General features: G+C 40.0%; 1 protein-coding gene across 1 annotated transcript in view; it reads left to right on the forward strand.

Moving 5' to 3' along the window:
• Positions 1-21,000, forward strand: part of Rybp (RING1 and YY1 binding protein) — a gene marked incomplete at its 5' end in the record, with an annotated part of 53,904 nt that overhangs the window by 28,742 nt on the left and 4,162 nt on the right. The window contains 2 exon segments of the mRNA XM_055628585.1: positions 20,592-20,768; positions 20,878-20,976. Coding sequence (XP_055484560.1) covers positions 20,592-20,768; positions 20,878-20,976 — 276 coding nt within the window.

Here is a 21,000-nt window from a genome sequence, read left to right on the forward strand (position 1 = left end):
ATTAGACTCATGTCAGGTAGGGTGTGTGATGGGGTAAAGGGAAGTGGTGTGAGTTAGTTTATGGGTGGATGAGTGTTCCTGTGTGTGTACCCTTCTATGGTCAGATGTGTAGAGGTCAGAGGACAACCTGGAGTGGCCTTCCTGAAGTATCTCTTATCTTTTGTTTGAGACACCACAGCTTCTCTTTGGTTTGGAACTTTACCAGGTGTGCTAGGGCACTAGCTGACCAGTGAGCTTTCTCTGCGCTCCATCTCGACATCAGTTGTCAGGCACATACCACCATGCCCAGCTTTTTATGTGGTTTGTGGGAAATTTGAACTCTGGTTCTCCTCCTTGTAAGGCAGGTACATTACTGACCAAGCCACCGCTCCCGTTCTTCATTTAGACCAATTGCCATGACGATAGTTTCTGGAGCACTTTAAAAATACTGATTTATATATTCAAGGTTGGTTTGCTTGCATGCATATCTGTAAATCGCTGGTTTATGTCTGGTGCCTGAAGAGGCCAGGAGGTTACCAGATTCTCTCGAACTGGAGCTGAGAACATTCTAATAATAATCTGGAAAAGCAGCCAGTGCTTTTAACCACTGACCATCCCTTGAGCACTGTTGAATGTCCTTCTGCCCCTTAATATTTTGTGATTTTGGCATCCTTTTCTGTTAGATACTCAGGAGTGTTCTATTTTGCCTAGGACACAACAAGCAAATATGAATTCAGCAATTTCCTTTCCCTGTTCCTTTCCTATTGTGAGGTGGGTGGCAAGAACTGTCTCAGAAGTCATCTTCCTATTTGGCCTGCCACCTTACTACATTTTTGTGTCCTTCCTTGTCCACTGACTTAAAGAGTACAACTAGGTGACTTCTTGGCTGCTTACTCTTTTGGTAGCTTTTCCTAATCTAACAGGGTCAACCCAGTTTTACTTTTTGAAAGGGTATGAAGATAGTTAGGTGTGGTTTTTCATCAGCGAGGAATGTGAGAATGTGTGGTGCTTCAAGGGAGTGTGTGAGAAGAAAATAGGCTGTTTCTGAGAATTGGTTCCCTACCAGGCTTGCTACAGAAATTCCAGGCTTCCTTTAAGGATCCCCCTAAGTGAAAGCTACTGACAAACTAACTTTTCCTAGGGACTTCAAGTTCACACACCTTAAATTAGTATTTGTTGCTGAGGCTACACGATTGTTCTTTTAAAGACAATGCAATGTGCAGTATTGCATCCTACAGGTCTGAAAGGGAAAGCGTAGTTGAGAATCACTCAGTTATGATCTAGTGGGGTTACCTACAAAGCTACCCCTCCGCCCCCTTTTAAGGAACTTGTGTGCATGTTGCTATTGAAGCATTTAATTTATCCAGAAAGAGAAATTTTAAGTTTCTAACTGTAGTGTTAGATCTGCCATTCCTTATACTGCATGTCTAGTCCCTGCATTCAGTCACCCTACACTTTACAGCAGTAGATGATTTTCTTCCCTCCTACATAGAGGGCTGTGTTTGCTTGGTTGACATTTCCCTTCTCCGGTTTCTACTTATTCCCTAATTTCAGATAGCTCTTTTCTTTGACTATTGTCTTGTATTGATGTTTCTTGGAATGCTAACTTCCCATTGTATTTTTCTATATACTTGTACTCCTTAAGTACTCTGTGCCTATTTTTATCTGCCATTGTATTTTTAGCATCTGTGTGGTGCTTGAGTAACACTGAACATTGAATGAATGTGTGAATCATGTAAAACACAGTGTAACAGGACAGAAATTGTACAACACATGCTCAGAACCATATAAATCTGAGACCTACGATCCAGATCCTTTGATCAGGGACTATGTGAAGTTGGAGGTGCAACAGGGAAAGGAGATATGGCTGCCCTGTTTGGGGTTTGACTGTATGCAAAAGAGACAGTAGTCAAATCTCTTAACCTCATCCCTCCAATTGTGTCTTTCATGCTTGAGGAGAAAGGCATTAGATGAATATGGCATTGTGACATTAGGCTTGGTTAAATATCCTACTGCCTAAATGATAGGCTAAATGGGAAACTTGGTAGAGTTCATAAAGCAGTGTTTATGAAGAGTGGTTATTTTTTTCAAAGCAGTTGTTACCAAATGATCACATGCTTTATTGCAGCAATTTTATTGACATAGTAAGATAGCTAAGATTTTCCTCAGTTACTTGTTTTTAGGAGGTGCAGATCATCTAAACCTTTAAAATTCTAAATTGCTTGGCAGAGTACTTGTTTATTGTCTGATGCTTGCTTATTGATAATAGCAGATGAGTCTCAGGATTGTTTCTAGACGTTTGTAGTATGCTTTCACTTAAAATCAAGTGAACATTAAAGGAAGTTAGTTAATCATAAGGAATTAGAACAAGACCCCACTGTATCTAAAAATTAAAAACACTAAAATGAAGGACATTGACAAATTCTAAAGTGAATCCCTTCTCCCCCTTATCTGGGCATACTAGAACACTCTCCGTAAAGCCAGTGTTTTGGAAGTTGAGACAGGTAGATTGTGAATTTGAGGCCAGCCTGGAGTACAGAGCAAGTTCTTGCATGCACTCCTTTTCCCAAAAAGCAAAGTCTTAGAAAGTTCATTTTTGTCATAGTTAAAAGTGGGCTGAATATTTTTTTAGCAGAAGGGGAGAATCAAAACATGATTAATCACTCTCACAGCTTAAAAAACATCCTAATAAACCTGAGAGAAGATTGTCTTAGTTGTCTTTTGCCCATTAAATGTTCCTGTTTTTAATTGTCATAGAAATTAAATGCACAGGGATAGGATAGTGTGTTTTGCTAATGAGTGCCTTGCATGGAAGCCTAAGCCTGGTTGGTGGGTAAGTTCCTAAAAGCATTGTCTAGATTGGGATCTCTGTAGTGGCATTGCCTGATCTCTCCATGCAGTATATGTGTGATCTGTGGTTGAGAATTTTGAGAAAAAAATTTAGTTATATTTGCTAAAGATAGTTGTCCAGGTAGTAAAAGTAGATACTTTTCTTGCAGGCCTTTGCTCTCCATCCTCTGTGTGATATAGTTGGCCATATTTGAACATCTACCACTATATCTGGTTTCTGTTATCTAGGTCCTTAGACCCCTTCTGTCTTTTAGTCAACAGCTTCCCCAAATTGAGCAATAATGGCTCCTTAAAAGATACACTTCTTTCGCCACTTGCACCAAGGTGTCTTGTGTTGTTTTGGCAACAAGTAGAGCTACCCAAAGTTTCCCAAGCATGTGGAAAGATGAATCTTTCTTCCCCTAATGATATACCAGTTGCTGTGCTAAAAACTTCCATCTTCTGCCAACCCCATCCCCGTTGTTTTTTTGGTAATGAATTTATAACTTTTAATTCAAGTAGTCTGCCAAGCAATATTTGTGCATGGGTGTGTGTGTCATATATTTGAGATCAGAGAAGAACTTGCAGAATCAACTTTTTCCTTATACCATGTATATAGGTCCTGGGGATCAAACTCAGATTGGCCTTAGTGGCAAACATCTTACTGAACCATTTTTCCACCCTGATAATGATTTTTTTAACATTGAACCCTGCCCCTCCCTCCGAGTGTGTTGTGTGTGCATGCACGTGTGCCATTTCATCCTTTGCAGAAAAAAAATGGAGTTGAATTATGAAATAAACTCATTAAATACTAGTTTTCTTTCTTGGACTGTTTGAAACCTTTAGTCTTTACCTGCTTTAAAGTACTATATAGGAAAGTTTAATCATGTAATAACTAAAGTTTTGTGAAAAATAAAAGGTTTCTTATTGACATTGGTTATACACTTCATTCAGTTTTTAGCTTTGTGTCAACAGGTCCTCTGGTTATTGTATGTCTGTCTAAAATACTGAAGACTTTGAACTGTTTCTATATATGTATTATTTATATTACAAGAGTCTAGCTTGACACACTAGAGACTCACTATGACTCACTAGAGAAAAATCAGGTCTTCCCAAATGTCCTCAGCCACCAAGTGGGAGACTTTGTAGCCCAAAGAGAAAAAGAGATCTGATTTCACAGTGAGCACCTGCCTCTCCATTTGTAGCTGATGTAGCTTGATCCTGTTATTTTTCCTGTAGGGGTATTCAGGGTCATTGATTGGCCCACCAGACTGATTTCAAGTGCCTGCAGTGATATTTTCACTTGAGAAAAGACATTTAATGGGGAGCTTTTATTGGGAGAAAGAGTTCTACCAAGAAGATTACTGGGTCTATAATTTTAGAGACAGAGACAAAATACTGTCTTAAGGCAAACTAAACAAGGAAAACTGGAGTTGCCTTTAGAAAATATTTCACTGGCTTCTTGAAATTGTCCTAAGATGGAAATGGAGAGACCCCACCTCCTTGATGAGGGCTCTGCCCCTTTGACAGTTACCTTAAGGATTAGGCTTTTAACATGGGAGTGGTGTGTGTATGTGTGTGTAAACAGCAGCATTTCTCTTTCTTTGACAGAATCGTGCCTTTGTTCTACATGGATCTGCTGGGTGTACAGCAGGTGTTAACTTTGAAATGAATGGCAAACCTTTTCTCAGAAAAAGTAGTGATTCTACTTAGAAGTTTTATTGCTGTGTTTTTGTTTTTAATTATGATTTGTTTGTAGAGCAACTTATGACTTAGTACTTTCGAAAAGTAACCATTGGGAAAGTTTGGAGTTTGCTTTAGTGTGCGAGAACACCTTGTAGTCTAGATTCTAGTAGAAAAATCATAGCCTGCAGCCTTTGTTTGTAGAGCCTAAGAACTTTTGAGTGGCTTTTAGTGCTCGCTTCATTCATTCATTCACTTATTCTAGATTTGAGGATTTTTGCCTGGCTCATATAGAAAAAGTTTGCTGATCCCTGATCTAAATAAATAAATATTGGCAATTTTTTGATTGACTATTTGAAGAGACCTCGAACTAGAGTTAGCGTACTGGAAATATAAAGTACTGTATACAATTAAGCAAGTGTAAGCAAGCCTACTGTAATGCTGGTGATGCTCATACCTGGATACAGTACTTAAGACCTGATAATGAATGACGGAGATGTGTGGTGCAGGATGGCCTCAGGCTGGTCTTGACCTTCATCCTCCTGCCTCTACCTCTGAAGTGTTGCTATTGTATGTGCCACCACATTTTACTTGCTTTAAATATTTACCATAATTTTTATTGTCTTCATGTAAACTCATACTCTCTATAAAGTGATGTAGTGTGTTATGCCAACAGCAGCCTGCCTTGATTGTGTCATTTCTTTGTGCTGAACTTATTTTGTTCCTGCGGGCCTGTGAGGTTTAGGCTATATATAATGCTGCCACCACTGAACAGCATAGGTTTGTAGTATGCAGACCATTTAGGTTTGTGTAGGTACAGTGTGATGCCCATATGTCAACAAATTGCCTAACACATTTCTCAGGAGATAGAGACATGATCATTAAGATTCACTTCTGGGTTTACCCAGATTTACCATTATTCTCTCTAGAGTAGATTTGATCATAATGTATAACTTAGCTATTGTCTCTCCAAGACTTCCCATTACAAAGTTATTGTACATTTTGAGAGATGATAGGTGTGTATAGTGACAATTTGGAATTTTCATTTCTTTAAAAACAGAAATATTATGTGTCCCAGTTGTGGTAGTATGGGGCTTCTTTGGACTGTCCACAGCAGCTATGATTTGTCATGCTCTAGCAGAGGCATGGGTTTGCCAGCTGCAGATAATTTATGCAATAGTGGAATAGTGGAAATCTGGGGACTTAGAGAAAGTATATAAGTGCTAGAGCCCTGATAGGTTAGGGAGGTTGGTTACGGTTTGTAGCTGTGGTCAAAGAAGAAAGAACGAAATTACTTTCAGGGATTTTCCTAATTTCTCTCTTCCCACTATCCTTGTTTCTCTTCTATTTAGTGTTGGGTGAAATGGGGGAGGAGAGAATAAAGGGTGGAGAAAAAGAAGAACCCATAAAGTCCAAGGTCAGTTAGAGGTAGGTGTATGAGGGATCTGGGAGTGGCATACTCTGATGAAATTCTAACAGTGTCAGTTGTGCTTCCTCATATGAAGGCTTGGTAGAGGCTGAAGAAAGTAAGTTATTGCTGAAGATAGTGGGCACTTGATGGCTATGGGCAGGTATGGTCTCAGTTGCTCACCATGTGAGCCTGTCCATAAGGGTTTTTGAAGGTCTTTGTGATGTGACTGCATGTAGTCTTAATCACTCATCCTGTTCTTGCTTGTTTTATGAAAATGGGTGACTCCACAAATCAAACCATACCTTCTGTTGTGCAGTTCTTGTCTGAGTTTAATAGTTGTTACACTATATGTTAAGGATTACAGGAGAGACCTCACTCAGCCAAGTTAAAAACTAACAGATTTGGTTTGTGATGCAGTGTTCCTCCTTTCTCTCCCTGTTTGCTCAACACATAGTTCAATGAATAGATGTGTTCCAAAGATGGGAAAATCACTGTAGATTCCTGTTTTTCTCCACTAAGTCATGTGTTTACCTCTTGTTTCCACATGAGTGAGACGAGCACAGCAGAAGCAAACTCACAGTATTTGGAAGAGAGTTTTTCCAAATGAGTTTTTTCCAAAAACATTTTCCAAATGAGGAGGAGTTTGCTTAATACAGTCCTTTTGAAAAGCATAGTTGATATAGACCTGTAACTTCAGACTTTCCTAGAGCCTTAGGTTTAGCAACAATACTGTTACCTGTTTTAAATCAGGTAGAGACTAATGAAGTCCAGCTCAAAATTTAATATCCTCTTCATATCTTTAAGGGATATGTTCCAACTCTCACCCACCCACAAAAACAAAACCTGTGGTACCAAACTATATATACTGTTTTCTTTTACCCATTTAGTTATGTATACATACTTAGGATGGAGTTTAATTTTTAAGGTAGACATAAGAAAATTTATACAAATCAAAACGATATACCATAGTAAAAGTAGTTACTTAAACTTACAAATTTCTAGAACTTCCTATGAAGTATTTTTGGATTGTAACTAACACATTGGGTAGCAAAATTGTGGCTAAAGGGAGACTACAATGTAGTGTTTTGGACTTGGTTCGTTTGCTTTTTGTGACAGGTTCTCACTGTGTACATATCCCTAGCTGACTTAGAACTCTGAAGAGTTCATCTGTCTCTTCCGAGTGTTGGGGACAGGTTCTCTTTACTATGAAGCAAGCCTGGGACTTCAGAGTCTACTTGGAAGCCTCAGCCTTCCAAGCACCATCACAGCTGGCCTGGGCAAGATTTTAAAGTTGGAGTTATTTTCAGGGCAGCTGTTTTAGGATAGAAGTAAATCAGTTCATACTCAGTCTATCCTGTTGAGATATGCTTTCTTCCTATGTTTGACTCAGGAACTTGTACCACATGTTAAAATCTTCAACGTCTCAGTCAGAATTAGAAGTGTTAATAGAAATAGGAGTATGCATCATTGTGTAGAAAACTCTCACGCCTGGTGCAATGAAAGAAAGCATGGCAGACATTTTAGCCTTAGAATATTCTGGAGTGGAACTTTGGTGAACTGGGAAAAGTTTAGCAGTTGGTCCTGCACTTAACCATTAAGAGAATGCAGGCACATCAGTGCTCAGAACTGGATTCTTGAGAATTTCTGGTTTTCTATAAAGCAGTTTATTCGTGTGTGTGTGTGTGTGTGTGTGTGTGTGTGTGTGTGTGTGTGTCTGTCTGTCTGTCTGTCTGTCTGTCTGTCGGGGAGGGAGGGGTTCTTGGTATGAAATGGAAGGGAATCTTAGCCACTATGCCCAGCCACTTTAGCATAAAGGTAATTCCCTACTTCTGGCATTGTTCCTTAATGATGGTATGTGATATCCTGGAGTTGTAATGTAGAATGTTAGTTAATACAAACTTAAAGACATTAAAAAGGGGGTCCATCAACATAGATCTTTGCCTATTGAGGCTGATGCATGTTTCATTGCTCAGTCTGCAGCTCGTGTAAGGATCATAGTGGTGGCTTTAGCTCTAAAATTTGTTCTGACAGATCTAAGACCTTGAATTTGTCTAATTTTTAAAATAATGCTTTTATCACCTGCCCTCTGACCATTCTGGTCAACAACAGCTTTAATTGCTGATTCCCCTCTCAAATTCTAAAAACATCTATACATCATCATCATCAGGGGTACCAGGAATCTCAGTAGTACACATTTTCCAACTTTGTCTTATTTTTCACATTCTTTTTGGTTTCAACCGCCAAGTCTTCATCAGTGCTACTTTTGTGTAGGACACAAGTATTTCAGTTAATGAATTTGAATCTGACTTCTTTGTATCCTGAGACTAGCCCTTCTCTTGTGTGTCACCCACAACAATATTGTTGCTGCCCCACTTGATTTTCTTCTCCACTGACGGTGTACTTGCTTTTACGTCCCTAGCCCCTGGCCTTCCCAGGATTCTTGTCTCACTGCCACCTTGCCTGCCACACATTAGGAAGCAAGGAGTTGCCGGGTCCTGTGGAGAGTTTGGTCTAGACTGTGCTTGAGGTCTTTAGTCCTCTTCATAAGAAAAATCTTGGGGTAACGCCTTGTCTTTCTTCACAAGGGAAGCAGGTGAGAAAATGGCAGCTCCTTCCATACTTCTCGCTCTCTCCTCTTAACCCTCACCAGATTTTTGAGTATGGTTGTCTTTAAACCCACTGATTTCATGCCTGTCTTTACACTTTGTTTTCTCTTCTTTTTCCTTCTTTCTACCTCTCACTGCCTCTATTGATCTTTAATATCCCATTACCTTCTCAGAATCATTAGAAAACATGGGCTCATTCATCAGCCAAGTAGACTAGAATCTCCCCTGTAGAAAACCCACTGGGACCAGGGTCCTTCCACCTCAGTAGCTGCTGTATGAAGTTGTGTGCCTACAATCTGTTGGTTTCTTAGGAGCCCCCCATCCCCTCACTTGATGGCTGGGGCAAGGCCTTTTTTCTCCATTGGCTGTTTTATTGAGTGAGAACTAGAACTGCAAAGGCTTAATGTTACTGAACAATCCTTTAGTTTTTGAGTCCCTGGTCTTAACTCCCACGTCATCATAAAGGAATATCCATTTGGAACTTTTTGAGACAAGAGTCAGACTATGTAACCCAAGCATGCCTAACTGAGGTTATCAGCCTGATCTACAAAGCGAGTCCAGTACAGCCAGGTCTACACAGAGAAAACCCTGTCTTAGAAAAACGAGTTTTTCATCTCAACCAAATGCTACGAGGTAATGGCTAGTAAAATCAGATTATCACCAACACTTAGCTAAATTTTAGAAAATTTCTAAATTGTGTTTCTTAGAATCCCATTGAATTAACTTCCCCTAAAGATGTTTTTTTTTTTTTTTTTTTACAATACCAACTATTCCAGTTTTGCCTCTGCATGAAGCTTTTTTAAATTTTTTTATTATTTTGAGGGGCTTGTCATACTTCTTATGGCTGTGAATCATTGGAAATCCAGTCAGGATCTATTTGACCTAGAGAGACGGGATAGGATTGGGTTTCAGCCTTCCATCCAGTCAAGCTGCTACAGTTAGTGTGTCACAATTCAAAAAAAACCTAGTGGGGTCAGTATTGATATTTTTGCTTTCTCCTCAGACCGGACCACTGGCTTCTCCTGTGAACATAGACATCCCCATTTTCCAAAGTCTTTAGGGGGGAGAGTTGGCTAGGTTTGCCAAACCCTTGTTGATTGAGTTGGTGGTGGGGTTGTCATTGTCATTCTATAGGAGTTGAGGAAGGTGAGTAAAGTTATATCTATTCTTTTTGCGCCTCCCTTTTCCCCCAAAATAAGGTCAAAGCTGAGAGTAGTGGCACACACTTTTAATCCCAGCACTTGGGAGGCAGAGGCAGACAGATCTCTGTGGGTAGTTTGAGGTTAACCGGATCTACAATATATATATATAGTGAGACACCTCCCCCCCCCCATGAAAAGAAAAGCATTGTGGCATATTTGCATGTATGTGTGTGTTAATTTTTATCAGAAAGCTTACCTTGCAGTTTGAACTTTTAAAATAGAAATTTGGGTTCTATTGTCAACAGTGAATTTATTCAGAGCTCACTGTTCTCTTGTAACTTATCCTCTATGCTTTCATGTTCCCTCTGAATAAAACCCCTTACCGCCTAAAATGCTAGGAACTTTGGTTTGTTGAGTGGACAATGCTTGCTTCTAAGTTAAGATTTTAATGGTTAATCCTCATACCCCCACCCCTATTCCTGTCAGTCAAAAATACATTCCCTGGCTGTTTGAAAATAAGGGTTTACTATGTTGTGGTTTCCACAAGGTAAGGCTTCATATTTATACATCAACAAGACTGGGCAAGCTTTAAATCTTTGGTAGTTTCACATTTTGGAGCATGGATACACATTGAAGTAAGATGACTGCGACTTGTTTATTAAATAATTGTTAAGTTTTCAGAACAATTTTTTTTTATTACTGAAAGAGCTAACAAAATAACTTTAAAGAGTAGGGTTGGATCCCCAGCATGTAAAGCAAGGGGAGAAGGCACGAGGGGATGCTGAATTAGTGGTCAACTGGAATTCACAACTGTGATGTGCTTCTGAAAGAATGTATTCTAATCCTTGTGTTGTTTTAAAGACATTTTAATACACTGTCTTCAAGAACGAGAGCTGAATGCCAGTGCATAAAACTTTAACAGCAACAATAATAACAGCTGCTGGTGTAACAGGTGACACACTTTAGGGCAGTGTCATTTTCTATCCTGTGTGGACTCCACTGGGCAGGGCAGGTATGCAGACTCCTTTAGTAACATTATTGAGCAGCCTGAAATAGTCAGAGAGAGAGAGATAAGTTATTTTCCGTGTAATACTTAATGATAGAAAGAATATGGAATACACAGCGATTTGTATGCTTTATTTTGGTAAGAGACTAGGTCTTGGTTTGTATCGTTGACTAGCTAGCCTGGAACTTGCTGGATAGACCAGACTGGCCTTGTGCCTGTGGCAGTCTTGCTTCAGCCTCTTCAGTGGCAGTTAAAGCTTCTCTTTTGCATACTATTTTTTCTATAGCCTCAACCCTCTTAGACATTTGTCTGAATCTTGGAGGAAACTAGTTGGTTTCATTAAACCAAAGTTTTAAAACTTGATAGTTTTTTATGAACAAACATGTAAAACATGAGGGTGGGTGGGTAGGGTAGTTCTTTGCTTCATTTGTTTCAGCATTGTATTTTCAGCTCTATTGGAAGAGTAATGTAAAACGAGTATATTTTCCTTTTTAACAGCTAAAGAAACACAGACTGGGGGTGTGTAGTTGTTGTTACGATTCATCTATAAACTGATAGACTAGAACTACACTTTGGTTTTCCTGGTAACTATTATTGTTCCCACTAGAACACTTAGAGCCAAAGCTGATGGGTGGCCTTCTGTAATCCTAGCATGCCAGTGGGAGATAGAGAATTGTGAAATGCTGTCTCCAGAAAAAGGAAAAGAACTACATCAAGTAGATGGCTGTCCTTTTTTGCATTGTATTGTCAGGTCTTGATTGTTCGGTTCACAAAACCCCTTTGGATTTTGTCTGCCATCTGTAGGCTTTTAAACCAGTATGTTTCTGGTTTACTTTTAACTGACAAAAGCCCTGATCCAGCATGCATGCCTGTAATCTCAGTTCTAGGAAACAGAGACAGGAAAATCCACAGGGTGTACTGGCTAACTAGTGTAGCCAAATCAGCAAGAAAGCTTGCCTGTGTCAGAACATAAGGTGGAGAGCAAGAGAAGGTGACATTGCACAAGACCTACCTCTATACACATGTGCACACGATTGTGACTAGATCTAAATATAACAGTGTCTATTATACATGATTTAATTGAAACATAAAAATAGAAGCAGCACTGTAGTGCTTAAATGTTAAATTTGGCATTAGCTTTAAGTGTTAAATTGGCAGTCATCTTCATCTTCACAAGTGCCATGCTGTTCCAATGGTGCTATAATGCTCAGAAACACAGTAGGTGTCAGAGGATTGCGTGTTAAAGCCAGATCGAAGCTGCCTAGGAAGACAGGATTAGAGGTTCAGGGCTGGTCTTTGCTACGTGAGACTATATCTTTAAAACTAAAACAAGCCCTACTTGGAAGTACTAACTACTGTTCATTCAGGTGAATGGCTCAAATGAAAAAGACTGCTAGTATCCAGTGTTATGGATGGAGAACCATCACAGTGTTTAGGCTCTGCTGGAGAAAGAGTGTGAAATGGTATAATTGTGTTGAAAAAAAAAAAATTGGCAGCTTCTCAAAAAACTGGATGTAGACTTGCCATAGATCTCTAGCTAGGAGAAAAGAAAACATATGTCCACAAAGAGTTATAGTTGGTGCTCATTTCGGCTTTCTTTTTAGCGGAAACATGGAAAAGGCATAAATGTCTATCAAAGGAGATTGGGTAAACAACAGGCACATGACATGGATGAAGCTCAGAGACCAAGCTCAGTACAAGTAGATATACATTTGAAAAGTATATGCTATGTCATTTGTGTACAGCCAGCTGGAGGAAAGGGTGGATCAGATCAGCATATCAGATCTGTGGTCTCAAGGAGCTGGGGAAGAGAAGTGTCAGGGAAAGAGATGCAAAGATGGGAGATGGTAATCACTCTGCTGTGTACCTGTGGTGCAACTTCTTAGACTGTCCATTTGAAACATTGGTACACTGTACTCTAAGCTACTAAAGTGTGAGAATAGTGACCAAGTCGAGCAAACTGCAGTGCACACTGTCTTTTGCCCTCTTAACTGCTTTTGAGTAAATGGCAACTGTTTAAGACTGTTTAAGAATGAGTAGTTTTGGAATTATTGCTATCCTTTATCCCTGAGCTGTAGAGAGACTGAAGAGGAACCTGGGATCTCTGTTTCTTCTTCCCCAGTAGCTTTTTGCTTTTTTAGGCAAATTAACTAAGTCTTGGCTTGTGAGCCCTTATTCCTGAGGGAAAAGCTTGAGTTTCTGAATTTTTTTTCTTTCTATACCCAGGGTTCTAGGAAGCATCTTTGAGAGAGCAGATCATATAACTGAAATCTGTTCTTAGTTGTTGTGACATTTCTACCTTTGTCCACATATTGTTTGATCAAGTATGCCCTTGGAACACAATAATCTTGGTATTAGAGGCATTTGGTCTGTGCTGTATAGTGCCTGTGATATTCAAGAATCAGTCTCTTTCTGGCCATGTTTATCCTACCTTGTACTTCCAGCTAAACTAGGACATTCTTACTTTTTCTCTAGGTGGATTTTGAATGTACTGCTTAAAAATGTTAGATGATCTAATGACTATTTGATATTTATTGTAGACTATGGAACATTCAGAAGGGTGGGGTCTGTCAACGAGACAAGGCTTTAAAAGCTAGAAATAATAGGGAAGAAACTTGTAATGATCAATGTGGAAATTAAAGAAAGCTTTATATCCCATGAGATTAAATAAACATTCATACTAATATAAATAATGGTATAATAAGTATACAGGAAAGAATTTCAGTGGATAAAAGTGAATGGAGCCAGGTCTAGAGATGCAGGCCTGTATGTAATCCTAGCATTCTAGAGACTGAGGCAGGAAGATCACATATCCTAAGTTAGCTGGGACTGTGCAGCAATTTGAGGGGAATCCACATTTGGATACTCAGTCGGTGACTGAAAGTTTGAAGAAAAAAAATATTCACAAGTTTCATGGCCATGAAAGACCAAGAAGCTGCTGCAGGCAGGCAGGCAGAGGGAAAGAGTGAAAATGTGATGTGAGGTCCTCATTTGGACTCCCAAACAGAAAAAAGGGCTTGAGTAAGGAGAATGGAGAGGTGGTGTAGGGTATGGCCTGATGAACAGTATCAGCAATATTGCTGTAAGCCAAAAACTAATAGCCTTTGAAAATTGGTGAGCTATTTTACTTAGGTTCGTTGGCAGTTACTTTAGAGAGTGGAAGAGTTCTTTGCATGCAGACTTTTCCGTCATTTGTGGAGTATGGAGAATCCAGACCTCATTAGTTGCTTCATCAAGAATAAGTGGAGTTGCTTTGATGCTAGAGGCAGGTACTGGATTTGAAGTAAATACTAAGTTGAAATGCCGTATCTATCTAGATGATGACAGCCATGTGTGCAATATAACATCATTCCAGTTATCCAAATAACCCTTTATATAAGTGAAGGGTTTAGCTATCACACTGTGCAACTGGAGATCCTCTTTGTGGTATAGGAACCCCACGTGAAGCCAGAGTACTTAACTTTTGATGGTATGGTTTCTTTAAGATTTACTCATTGTACCATGCTTTGGGGGCTCTTTTTTTTTTTAAATCTGTAGGGTGTTTGTTTGTTTGTTTTGTTTTTAACTTTGACAGAGAAACAAAGAATTAAGACGGACTTGAGCTTCCTAAGGTTTTGGGGGGGTAGATTCTTAAAAATTGCAATGCTGTGGAAGAGACTGCACAAGTCTGCCTTGGTCATGAGCAAAAGTGGAAATGTGCTTGAATAGTGTGTATATTTGAGATAGGTGGGAAGGTAAGGGATTAGACCTTGTACCTCACGTGGTACAAAACTGGATTAGAAGCACTTGATACTGCTGGGATTCCTGTAAATAAACTTACTGCTTCTCTTAAAAAAAAAGCGGTGTGCAGTTCTTGCTTCCTTCCCTTTCACTTCTGTTCATTTTCCTTCTCAAGCTAATGTGGTTTAATAGAAAAGTATAAACTTTAGTTAACGCTTACTTGGGCCACACCCATAACTTTTTGGTATTTGGTTCCTTTAATGGCTTCAGAAAAATTTCTAAGACATTGTATGTTGAAAGTTCAATACTACACAGATCTTCTCGTGGAAAGTACTGTTTTTGAGAACCCACAGTGCTCCATGCTTTCTGCTAGGGAGTAGCAATATAGAAGATGAGTTGTATAAACTAAGACCCAGACAGCCAAGTATAATAGCATTATAATACAGGGTTATGCTCCGTCCTGGTTTAGTATTTACTGCACTACTTTAGAGGATATGCCTGTTCTTGTAGTAAGCACTGAGCTCCTGTCAGGAAACTTGTTTTAACGCAGGTTTGGGAGTGTAGTGCAAAATCAAAAAGGTTGATAACTTTATGAGAGACATTCATAATGTAGTAGAGAGAAAAAATGAAGCAATAAATTATGGTATGAAACATTAAGCAACGGATGTACGCCAGGGTGGATTGAAGCTTCCTGAAAGCTAGCCACAGATTACTTGCTCAGAGAGATGAGAAAACAAGTAGCTTTGAGCTTGGGTGTAAAGTCTGAAGAAGGTATCTCAGAAGCTAAGGGATAGAAAGTAAGCAAACAGATGGAGGAAGATACTTTCTGGAAAATACAAAGTACAGCGTAGTTTGGGCTTATGTGAATGAGCAGCCTGGGATAAAGCAGTGTGCAAAGAGCTTAACAAAGCTACAGAAGTGTCAAGTCCAGGAGTTAAGATTCCCTTCTGTAAGCATCCAACTGTAGCAGAGGGTATAAGTAAGAGTGTGTTAATTACCAGTGATTTAGAAGCCATTATAGCATGAGCGTTTAATCATAAATTACCTTCTCACAGCTGTTGTTTCTTTGTACTTAAGTTTGGGGGTAATTTTAAGGGTTAGGTTTGAGGGAAATGTTTGAAAAGAGAGATACGTTAATAAATCTAATTTAGCACTTCTTAATTTAATCACCTGCAGAAGGTAGTTGGGTGAATAATAGACCTTAAATTGCCTAGTAGCTTTTATATTTGCTTGAAGAATTACAGATTCTTTGTGTTTTACAAGAATTTCTTTTAGTGAAATGAACTATAATTTCAGTATGGTTACATAGATTTTTTTTTTTTTTAAGCAGGGTCTTGGACATCTATGAAGTAACTTGCACGGCAGATTGGATTGTTTTAATGTCTTGTTTCTTGGAAGGAGACTCTTGATTTACCAAGTTTATTTGCATCGGAAACTGTATTTGCCTACAGTTGTCCTTGTGGTTTTGCCCACCTTTAGGAAGAAAAAGATTCTGGTCACATCCAGCTTCTTGTATAATGATTGTTAACATGTTACAGCTGACTGTAAAAACAGGCTAAATGAGTTGGTGGCAGTGTAAAGCTGCACTTCACTTAGGCGTGTTTATTAAATATTGAATGCAAATGTCTCAGCTAAAGCAACTTCAATGGTGATCGCTTACTACTCCACTTCAATGTTTTCATCAAGAAAACAGAAGTTTGACCTGATGATGTAGCATTCCCACCCAGATCAGAGTACACTGAGCCAGAGTGGGCTTTGATGTTGCTACAGGCCTTCCTGCATTAGGTTGGGCAGGTGAGAAATGAGCCTGTTCTCTGCTGGTCTGGGAGCTTCAGTTTAGGCTGCTGTGGGCGAAGAAAGCAGCTGGTTTCAGAGAAAGGTCTAAGTGGCTACTACGGTGGGTCAGTCGCCAAGAACACTTTACCAACAAGCCTAACAACCTGATGTCAATTCCCAAGACCACACTGTGGGAGGAGAGAACCCATTCCCTCAAGTAGTCCTCTGACCACCACATACATGCTTTGGCACAAACCACAAAGACACACATAAAAAATCATTGTTAAAAGTACTTCTAAGACAACTTAGGAAACAGCCTTCCACATGAGACTTTTTTTTTTTTTAATGTATTTTATGTGCTGTGGGAGTATACTTATTCTGAGACATTTGCTAAAATCATTGGCACAACCACAGTTTCTCCTGGTACTACAAGTACCACAGGGAAGAGACAGGTGGAAAGTATGTATAGCTGAAATGTTTTGCTTACTGTTGGAATGATGTGCTGGCATTTAATAAGTTCAGGCTCTTTGTTTTCAGAGTTGATGTTTGTTATTTTACATGTTTCTTTTTGACATTTGAGTTTATCTGAATGCTTCCGCAGGTTGCCTTTTTGGCACTGGGACTTGCTTATAGTACAACATCCTTGCATAGTAACGAGAGCCTGGCTGTTCTGGAACTTACTCTGTAGACTAGGCTGGCCTCAAAATCAGAGATCTGCCTGCCTCTGCCTTAAGGGAGAAAGCAGAAAAACTAATGATACTCCAAGGTAATAGGGCCACAGCCAAATATGGTGGAGGCCTTAAATTACCTTTGTGTGAAGGTAGCTGGTTTTAATATGAAGTCATAAGTAATAGGTTCTTTTGGTATTTAAGGTATAGTAGGTCAGGAATTAGGATTAAATCAACAGAAAACAGGTGGTGCTGCCTAAGAGCCAGGGCCATTCATGTGGGGTGGGTGCTGCTGCTCAGGTGGACGACTAGTGCATTATGATGTCTCAGAGATAAACACAGGAATCACCCTGAAATGCTTTTGTACCTTAGCTGATCACAACTTGGAATTTAAACTCTTTAATTTAATTTTTTAAAGAAAAATACTTTGAATATACTACCATTTTCACCTGCTGTTAGTAAGCCTTTTGGTTTACAGGAAGAATAGCTACACACAAGTGCTTTGGTGTCTTTAGGCTAGCCGTATAAATGTGTTTGGAATGGAGAGAGGGATCAATGGTTCTCGCAGACCATTCTAGGTTTTCACTTTCCTTCAGTCAAGACATTGCTCCTTAACAGCAGAAATGCTGGGACATGGGGTAAGGAGGTGGGGTGGATAGTTTGTAGCAAGTATTTGAACTAATGAAAGTAGTAAACTGACGCTGTGGAGGATTTGGGTGGGGAAAGGAGTGATGGGTTGCTTATAACTGTCAGGGACATCATAGAGCCACACATGTAAAACACAACGTAAGTAACACTGCTTTTAGAAGCTGGGTCAATTTTCTTATTTTTTTTTTATGTGCATTGGTGTTTTGCCAGCATATATGTTTGTGTGAAAGTGCCAGATCCCCTGGAGCTGGAATTATAGACAGTTGTGAGCTACCTTGTGGGTACTGGGAATTGAACCCAGATCCTCTGGAAGAGCAGCGAATGCTATTAGCCACTGAGCCATCTCCCCAGCCCAGAAGCTGGGTCGATTTTCATGGTTTAATATCGAATGCTTTGCTAACTAGTCTTAATTGCTTTTGGCTTGTATAACACAGACATCACTACCTGCCCACACAGTGCTGTGCCTATGAAAGGATGAATGGGCCATCATTTATTCTTTGTATGTATGGATTTTGTCCTGTCCATAATGAAGCTTGTTGCCTGTGCTGAAGAGTTAGAGCATATTTGCCGATGTGTTGATTGCCTAACATTGGCACAGGTGTTTAAGGCATCTTACCTGTTGACTTGTACATGAGAAGTTGTGTGTGCTGCCCTTGTCTGGACTCATGCATCCTGGAGAAGCCAGAGAGCTGGAGCTGTGCTATTAGTGCACTATCTGGCCTTCACAGGTGGTTTGAGAGTTCAGGAGCTTCCTTTCTCTGTATTCTGTCCATCTCTGCTGCTCCTTCTGTATGGTGACATTAGTGCACATGCCTTCCAGCAAAACAGACACCATTCTGAACTACATCTCTGTCTCAATTCCACAAATTCTGCCCACAACCCTACCCTCACCAAGCTCTTATCTCCACTGCCATTGCTGACAGCCTGCAGTTCCTTCATTTTTATAGCCCTGATCTGTAGGAGTGGCTAGCTTGTAATTCAGCTGAGTGGAAACCTCACCGTACACTTACAACCTCACAGTGATTATTTGTTCTTTTTACTTGGCATGGAGGTGTAAAGGTTAGCCTGGTTAAAGGACACGACAAAAACGTTCCTGGGTTCTAGCATGAGGCTTCTGGGTCTCTATATGGAGTGTTCTGCAGGTGCCTCCCCTTGGCCTTGTGTTCATTTTGTATGTAGTGGGCTTAATTGAAAGAACCCTCAAATCAAGGTGCTTTTCCATGCATACCAAAGCCTTGTGTAGCTCAGGCTGGTGTCAAATTCATTAAGTTTCACAGCAGTGCTAGGGATCAAACCCAGGGCTTTGTGTATGCAGGGAAAGCACAATACAACCCCAGCACTGAAATTCCTTTTGACACTTTGAGGGCAGGTGAAAGTATATGGCAGCTTGTTGCAAGCCTGATTTATATTGCTTGATAATCCCTGTAAACAGATGGTTTCCATTCCTTTGATGTCTGTGAAATGCCTTTATATTGTCTTTGTATTATATTTTTGTATCTGTATATCTTTGTATCTATGTCTTTGCAGCTATATATTCCTCTTTGAAAGGAAAATGTTAGGTAGGACTGCTTTGTTGTTAACGGGCAGCACCATTTCACCTAAAGATGAAGCTTTGGGTGTTTGAAGGCAAGGGCTTAGACTCAGTACATTCATAGTGGTTCTCAGCCTGTGGGTCATGACCCTTTTGGGGTTGTCAGACAACCTTATCATAGGGGATGTATATCGGATTTTTATATTATGGTTCATAACGCTAGCAAAATTACAATTGTGAGATAGCAATGAAAATAATTTTATGTTTGGGGTTCACCCTAACATGAACTGTATTAAAAGGTGGCAGCACTAGGAAGGCTGAGCAACACTGACTTAATCCTTCACATAGAACTGTACTTTCGGGTAACTGGTTTCACGATCGAGACCTGTATTGTTGGAGGCTGACAGTAAACATTCTCTTGGTGATTGTCTTTTACTGGAATTATAAGCATCTGTCCCCTTTATTCTATATTCCTTGTCCTCTACGTCACCTCTTTTCACAGGGTTCTCCAAGTATGCTTGCTTAACAATATGAATATTGCTGCATGAGGAAATATTGGAACAAATTGAGGAGGCAGTACTTTCAAGGCCTGTGCTGTTCCAGGTCCTCTGCTTGGGACTTTTTATCTGGTCAGCTTGTTTGTGTTGTAGCAGCCATTTGCTTCACTTTACTAAGAATCCATTTGAATGTTGGGCTTTGGACCATAGATTCTTCTTGAATGTCTAGTCAGGAAGTTTTTCTATTAGTGTTAACAGGTGTCCTCTCTCACCCAAGCTTCACTAGCACAGTTTCCTCTGTTGGTCAATAGTGGTAAAATCTCTGCCTGAACACAAGCCATCCCCTTGCCCTGTGTTCTCATGCTGGGTGAGCCACTTGCCTTGTCATAGCTCGGGAACTACCTCCCTTATGAGATCTACTATGTGGCCGCAGAAGAGGGTCTTCTGTGTGTAGAAACATTGGCTAGCATCCCCCCCGCCCGGAGTTGGTTCTGTAAATGGTCCTGCCACAATTTAGAAAGAAGCTACACACAGTAGTGATGAGAGAGCCTGTGTCAGTTGGAGATTGGCGCAGACATGACTATTACAGCACAGTCAATGTATCACTTGTCTGTGGTCTTTTTCACAGTGACTTCATCCCCTTGGGAGTTTGTATGAACCACAGTTACCTTTTATTGCCCTGTATGTGTTGTTCATGCCAATCACAGCTGCAGGGGAGCAGGCCCTATTTGGAATAATTAGATTGAGGAGTGAATGTCACACTTCTAATTTCATTCTCTTTTCAAGGGATTACCAGTGTCCATTTAATAAAACGAGATTAGTCCTCTGCAGCAGAAGTATTTGAAAGCTGTCAGTATAATCGTGACAGCTCAAAAGAAGCGGTTTTTAGCAGTCCTCTAAACTTACTATGTAAGATGGTTTCATATGGCTCTGTGATGTGCACCACAAGTGCATGTGGTGTTTTGAAAGGGGTGTGTGTGGGTGTGTGTATCACACACAACATTGAAACAATGGAATAATGGGCAGTTGCCATAACAAAATTATTATGAGACTGCTCGCAGTGGCTAATGCTGTGTCTTGTGTTGAATGTTGTAGGAAACCTCGCATCAATTCTCAGCTGGTGGCACAGCAGGTGGCACAGCAGTATGCCACTCCACCTCCCCCTAAGAAGGAGAAGAAGGAGAAGGTGGAAAAGCCCGACAAAGAGAAACCTGAGAAAGACAAGGACATTAGCCCCAGTGTCACCAAGAAAAACACCAACAAGAAAACAAAGTAAGTTTCTGGCTACTACATACAGCATATTATTTTGCAATTGGGTCAGAGATTTTTAAGTGATAATTTATTTTTATTTTTTTTTTCGGTTCTTTGCTTTACCATTTAGACCAAAGTCTGATATTCTGAAAGATCCTCCTAGTGAAGCTAACAGTATACAGTCTGCTAACGCTACAACAAAGACCAGCGAAACGAATCACACCTCAAGGTATGATGAAACTGGAGGGAAATA

Source organism: Psammomys obesus, unplaced genomic scaffold, assembly GCF_907164565.1.
Source record: "Psammomys obesus unplaced genomic scaffold, mPsaObe1.curated_primary_1811, whole genome shotgun sequence".
Taxonomy (NCBI): domain Eukaryota; kingdom Metazoa; phylum Chordata; class Mammalia; order Rodentia; family Muridae; genus Psammomys; species Psammomys obesus.